Below are 7,052 nucleotides of genomic sequence, written 5' to 3' on the forward strand. Positions count from 1 at the left end.
TGTTTTTTTCTGCCCAGGGGGTTTGTACAGAGGCGGGCATGTATGCACTGAGAGAGCGGAGAGTTCATGTAACACAAGAAGATTTTGAGATGGCTGTTGCTAAAGTAAGATTATTTTTTTTGTTATTTTGTTTTTAGAAGACAAATGTTGCAGTTGGTTTTCCTATTCCAAAATATTCTTTTGATTCTGACATATAGACATATATTCATATGTGCAAGTCAATTCTTCTCTGGTAAATACACATTTATATTTTTATATGTAACTAAAATCCATGTGTAACTTATGACAATGAATAATATTGACATGTTTTTTTAAAAATATGTGAACCGTTATGCCAGTTAGTGCCATGTTTTGTTTAGAGGTTATAAAAGCAGAGAAGTGTTGTACACAATTCTAAAAGATTTTGTTGGGTATTTTTTCCCAAAAGTACCCCAGTAAAAATGTTAGATACATCTTGAAAACAGTAGTGATTTGTTTTCTAATTGAGTAAAACCAAGTTTGAAGTTAATCCCATGTTTTGTTTTTTACCAGGTCATGCAGAAAGACAGTGAGAAGAATATGTCCATCAAGAAGCTCTGGAAATAGATCCTGTGATGACAGGCTTGGGATGGTTTTGCATCCCAGTTGGCTTTTTCCCCTTTTCTCCTTTTGTTGTTATGTGTTACAATCTCAATAAATGTATATTCCACAAAGAATCTTCTTATTCAGTCTCTGAAAGCAAAGATCAGAGTTACACAGCAAAGACTTTTTACCATTATATGCTAGAAGGCATATACAATTTCTTATTTTGTCTATTTTAAGGCAGTTATGAGTCTCTTTTAAGCACTCACTGCACCACATTTGTGAACTGTCAGCTGCTTTTCCCATTTTCCCATTCATGTACAGGACATTGCTTAAAACTGGGATTCAGAAATATTATTTGCAGACATCAGTCGTAAAATAACATAACGTAATAAGTCGTTAACAACAAGAGGCCAGATCCCTGCAACATGCAGCATGAGTCAGTAAAGATTAATGGAGGTGTTAAAGAATCTAGGGCCTCATTTACTTAAGGTTCTAATGCAGTGTCTTATCCAAAGACAAGGGCCACACTGTGAACCATTGCATGATAAGGTGTTCCTTAAGACGTGTGCTGATATATGCCTCAAGAATAAGATGATGGGTTCATTAGTGCCTGCTTTACATGTGAAATTTATGCTGATGTATTCAAATAATGCACAAAAGACAATACGACTGAGGGAAATGATAAGCACAAGGTGTTTTTAAACCTTCTTAATTATAAGGTGAACTTCTAAGTCATGTGCTGCATAACATAAATGAAAGGCTAATGTTATGAGCAAAGATCCTTTTCATAATAGACTTCCTCTCTATTTGCTTTTTGAAACTCGACACTCCTAGCTAACGGAATGACACTGCTATCAAAGAAGAAAGAAAGCATCAGAACCTGAAGAAAAGTGTTATTTAATATTTAATATTCTCCATAAAAGAACTACTATTTTCAAGCATGAGTTGGGATGAAAGCTGGGCCAACAAAAAACTGAATTTTAATAGTTGCTTTTTTAAGCTACTGGGAAAGTCAGAGGTATTCTGAGCAATTAAATGCAAACAAGTATACATAAACCAGTTGTGTTCCAAAAAAACATCAAAATAAGAGGACCTGAAATGCATAGTTTTAAGAGCTAAACAATACTGCTATTTCATCACAGCTTAACTTTAAACATACTTTTCTGGGATATAAAGTAGAATAGTTTGAAGAAGTGTCCAGAAGACTAGTAACAACTGAAAGTCTAATAAACTGATTATAAAATGGGACAGTTCAGTATATTTTGTAGTTGAACAACACTGTAGTTGAAAACCTGGCTCCAAAGAAGTAAATAGTATGTATAGTAAATCACATTCTTCAGAACTGAGGAACATACAATGCTACTACTGTATGAACTTTAAAAAAAGATTCATTTTCTGGTATTAGACAACACTTTTACACTTTCATTATTAACATGGTACCATGACGGTTCCTTGTATGTATCTGTGATGTAGTAGAGGTGGCTCAGTGAGGAAACTACTATTGTGGTTCAAAATCCAGGTCTAATGATGTGGCTTTGATCCAAAATGGCCACCTGATAATTGAAAGCTGCAGCTACATGTATATTAGACACAGCTGGCCTGATTGAGTCCTTAGCACTCAGAGTTGTTTGGATAGGTTGTCAGAGGAATTAACCACTCCCCTGAGGGCAATTTAGGAGGTTTATAAGACCAGCTGGGTGGGGGACAAAGGACTTAGTTTGCATCTAGCCTTTAGCCAGGAAGGAGAGAACAATGGCCCAGCAGACAGGGGCTAACTAGGCTGTACTCAGTGTCAGGTGTAATAGTTTGTTTGGAAGGCCCAGCAGGGAAGAAGTGTGCTTCAGAGGGCCAGTGCTGGCTTGCTGGACTGCAACTCTTGGGAAGTGATGGTGGCACAAAAAGTAGTGTATCCTCTCACAAGAGAATGTAGGAGTAGCTTGAGGGGGGAATACCTTCCTATAGAAAAAGTTAAAAGGGTAGCATGGGAGAAAGGAAGAAAGTGGCTCTCCTAGCTGCTTCTGGTGTGTCGGGGATGATAAGACTCATTATAGAAAAGTTTCCCTAGCCAAATGGGATCAGCCAGTAGAGACATGTTTAACCATGAGATGGTTAGCTGAGTGGCTTGGAACATGCAGTATAATGATACTCCTATTCCTTTAAAAGAACTTGTGATTGAGGAGTGGGTGTGATGTTGGTAGTAATAGTTCAAAATGAGAAAATGGACAAGGAAATATTGAGGCAGGAGGAGACTGCTCAGTCTTCCATAGATGGGGAACAGCTCAAGACCTACAGTAAGTAGGGTGGGTTCAAGAGTATAGTGGAGCAAGGAGTACTACAAATACAATAATAGCCTTGTGATATTGTGATGTCAGCCATGAGTACTACAATGGAGATAATCAGTCACAGAATTGTTTACATATAGTGAATAATGCTAATAGAGCACGTGGCATCCGATTGACACAAATACAAAAAAGCATTGCCAGAGTATATAAGTACTATAAACAATATTTGAACTGGGGGGGGGGTTCATTAACTTTCAAAGGGTGGTTAGACTGAGGAATAGGCCTGTTGAAACAAGAAACCAAGTGGTGTTCTGAAGCTCATGGTAGGGTTTGAAAACATCGTCACAACTAGGAGCAGAGTGCTAAGAGGAGCAAAATACCCCTGATGTTTTTGTTTCTATTCCGCAACGGTGAGGAACACAGAGCCTTCACACTGAAAGCACCCCAGTCTGAAACTGAAGCCAGGCCCTCAGTGCTGTGAAGGAGCAGTGCTAATCACCATGTGCCTCTACAGTCAATATATTTTAGTTTTTTTCTGACTTTAATTTAAGCCTTGGAAAATTAAAAAAAAATAGAAATTACATTGCCATTCTTTTGCAAGGTAGTGTACAAGTTAAATCTACAAGTTTAAAATGTTTTAAATATGGGTTCACCAAATGAATGAACAGAACAAGCACTTCCATGACAATTCATCCAAAGTGAATTGTGCTGCAGAAGGAAAATTTGCACCTTTAGAGCAACAATCTCATTGTGCTCTCAGACACCTCTTTAGAATTAACAGTTTGGGAATATTAGGGTTAGAGAGAATCAAAGTAATGTTCTGCATTATGAATCATACACTTTTATGTTTCCTCCTTTTTCACATACTGCACATAAAACCAGTTCCACGTTTTTAACATCTGCCGGTTCTATTAGAACACAAGGGGGAGGTAGAACTCCACTACATTCTGCTATGTGATCTTTTCTTTTACTCCTCCCTCTTTAATGAAGCAGTCAAAAAAGCATAATCCAGTTCTTTTTTCACTGAACTGACTAACAACCAAACTTAAAAGGCAGAGATAGACTGGTCTGTCGGGCCTAGTCGTCTTATTCAGGGAATTATTCTGCCCCAACGTTAAAGTGGTTAACATAGAAATCAGATTTAGTTAAAAGAACCACAGCTGTAAGTTTAGCCTTTCAGAAAGATTCCTTAAATGATTCAAACAGCATTGTCCCAGTGGCATTAAGAGTAATAGAGTGTTGCAGTGGGCCATCTTGTGTGCAAGTTCTGGAGATAGCTACACTTGATCTTGCTGCTCAGTAAGTACTGCATCAAAGGGCACACTCCCTGTGCTCTCAGTACTATCACTTCCCTGACATGTTGTCGTTTACTGTATGTTCCCTGCATTTGCAGTGATGCTGGTAGCTTTTACAATTGCCATAGTCTTCTCAGTTATCAAATATCTAATTGTTTTATTCTTGTGTCTGATGGCCTTGGCCAGAGAAAACTTTGTGATCTTTTCCTTTCTGTTTCCTTTGCTTCTGAATAGATTCCCCCTTTAGCCAAAAGAAAATCTGTCTCATGAAATATAAAGAGATCTCATACTGTAGATGTTATAACAGTGGACCATTTCTCCGGTGCCATAGTATAATCACAAATGCCCTTGTCTTTTTAACCAGATCTCTGGAATCTGTTTCATTCTGCAATTGGCAGCCTCCATGGCCAATAATGAGTCAGCAACATGTCCCTGAGATCCTTACATGGTTTAGCCTTTGTCTTGGCAGGCACTACTAAATCTTTAAGCAGACTTTACACTTGGGGGCTGTTCACATTAAAAAAACAAAACAAAAAAAACTTTCTAGTTCTATCCTATATCATTCACTACCACCCACTGCTCCAGTTTCTAGAACAAAGACTCAAAAACGTTTTTGGACTTGTCATAGTTAGCAAGTTTCCCACATTAAGCTCCTTCTTGGCTTCCATTTCTTTTCCTTCTGCCTCCCAAAGGATGAAAATTGAAGTCTCCTTTTGAAAGCAAAAATTATACTAAAGCCATAGCAACTAATTTGTTACAACTTCCCAAATATGTGACAAGCACTGCGGAGTGACAAATATTCATGGGCAGTAGCTGTGCTTGAAGCAGGGCTGCCAAATTGAGTCTGTTTTGGCCTTAAAATGCCATACTTCTAAAATCTCAAGACTTAGTGAGATAAAATTGGAACGTTTGTTTTATTAAATTGAGCCCTCTTCAGCCTTATTGACTTTGTATATTTTTGTCAATCTGAGGAGACCAGCATGCTCCAATCAAAATCCGATAACCCAATTCAATGGAGTTGCTCAGATGTTCATGTGAATCTTAAGATTTTTGTAAAGACCTGTTATGGACCTGGACATGAGTGATATAAATACTTGTAAGTCACATGGTGCAGCCACCAAAATATATTTTTGAAAGTTTCCCATAATTTGTCTTGTCATGTCCACTGTTGATTCTATTAAATGAAAAGAGCAAAGAGAAAGTGGCCATGTTGGAGTGAATCTCGGCTGGCTACAGTATATCTGTACTGTTAAGGAAACAATACTGGAAGAAAATCATAGTTGCCACAAACCAACCAAATGTCAGATATGATAAATGTTCATATGCTGCACACTTTTTTTCCTGTTATGCCTTCAGTGTGATGGATCTGTTAAGATTGAGATTACAAGTGTTTGACAAGAACGCAGCAGATGTTCCTGTTGCAGGTTTTATTACATTGAAACCTGAGGGCTGAGCAGGCAGTACCAACAGACTCTGTGGACTGGATTGTCCTGTTCAGCTGGTTTCGCCCTTAATTGACACAAAGAACAAGTACAGACTGTGTCAGCCCTCTGCCTAACCCAGGTTTGCTCTTAACCCCTTAACCACTGCCTTGCTGAATAATCAGAGCTCTGGTGATCTTATGGAATGTTTACACGCCTTTTCACCACTTGCAGTATTTACCAAAACACTGGGAGTCACTTGAACTGCTTAACTTGAACTTTTCTGGAACTGCTATAAGTAGACACACCCCATACAAATACTGGACAAGTATTCAAAGTTTATCCAAATTAGTTAATTTTGGAAAAAAAAACAACAACACACTTTACATTTAATTAAAACTTTAAATGAGTAGCTCTGTTCCATTAAAAGCTCTTTTGAAAAAGTTAATAGGACACATATTTAAACACACCTTATAAATATAGATATTGTGGTGACACTAGAGGGTGGCAAAGTGGTTAGCATTGCATCCTCACAGCCCTGGGTTCAATTCTAGACCTGCTATCTGCGTGAAGTTTGTATGTTCGACCTGTGTTCACGTGGGTTTCCTCCCACAGTCCAAAAACATACTGTTAGGTAATTGGCTTCTGGGAAAATTGGCGCTGGTATAAGTGAGTTCGTGACTGGTATCCCATCCAGGTTTACCCTGCCTTATACCCCTGAATGTAACCCTGAATTGGAAGAAGTTAAAAAACACCATTAAAGCTCTTTCATTAACACTACACAACATACATATCCCTTTACAATCATGCTACAGCAATGCAATTGTTCTTAATGGTTCAAGGCATAATTTCAAAGAGCAAAGAAACTGCACTCCAGGTAGGGAGACATTACGTGAAACTGATAGAAAACACCACTAAGGACTTGACAGCTGGCAAGGATTTCAGCAAATGCAGCTCAGAAACAGTGGTCCTGGTATGCTTGCATGACATTGTTTTGCTATTTGGTTTTTGTGCACTTTGATTAGTTGTATGTCATGTAGTGTTATGGTTATGGGTTTATTGTTCAAGAAAAATGAGGGAAAGGAAACCTCCTTATGTAATGATGAGAAAACAACAGAATCCAGTTAAGGAAAAGTTCCAAGCACATCTAAAAAAGGATATTAGAAAAAGGCCAGGAGACAAATGGAAAGTAATATTGCAATTGAGGCTAAATACCACAACAGTATAAGAATCATTAAGGATTAACTGAAATATATCAAAGACAACAAATGAAAGCTGGAAATGAAAGGAAATATACTAAATGAGTATTTAATTTTGGTGTTCTGTTATGAAGAACCAGACAACATGCCTCAGGCTGTGGAAGGACAATGTTCTTTATAAAGGGTATTAGCAGAAGAGGCAGACATGTTTTGGGTCCTAGAAGCACATACCATGAATAAATCCCCAGGGCCTGAAGGTATCTTAGCAATTGTATTCAAGGAAACAAGATA

General features: G+C 37.9%; 1 protein-coding gene across 2 annotated transcripts in view; it reads left to right on the plus strand.

Moving 5' to 3' along the window:
- Window positions 1-695, plus strand: part of psmc5 (proteasome 26S subunit, ATPase 5) — a 168,693-nt gene extending 167,998 nt beyond the window's left edge. For both annotated transcript variants that reach the window (XM_069185734.1, XM_006638109.3), the window contains exons 11-12: window positions 18-104; window positions 532-695. In XM_069185734.1, coding sequence (XP_069041835.1) covers window positions 18-104; window positions 532-585 — 141 coding nt within the window. In that variant the 3' untranslated portion in view covers window positions 586-695. The remainder of the gene's footprint in view (window positions 1-17; window positions 105-531) is intronic.
- The last annotated feature ends 6,357 nt before the right edge of the window (window positions 696-7,052 follow it).

This window comes from Lepisosteus oculatus, chromosome 28 (assembly GCF_040954835.1).
Source record: "Lepisosteus oculatus isolate fLepOcu1 chromosome 28, fLepOcu1.hap2, whole genome shotgun sequence".
Classification (NCBI taxonomy): domain Eukaryota; kingdom Metazoa; phylum Chordata; class Actinopteri; order Semionotiformes; family Lepisosteidae; genus Lepisosteus; species Lepisosteus oculatus.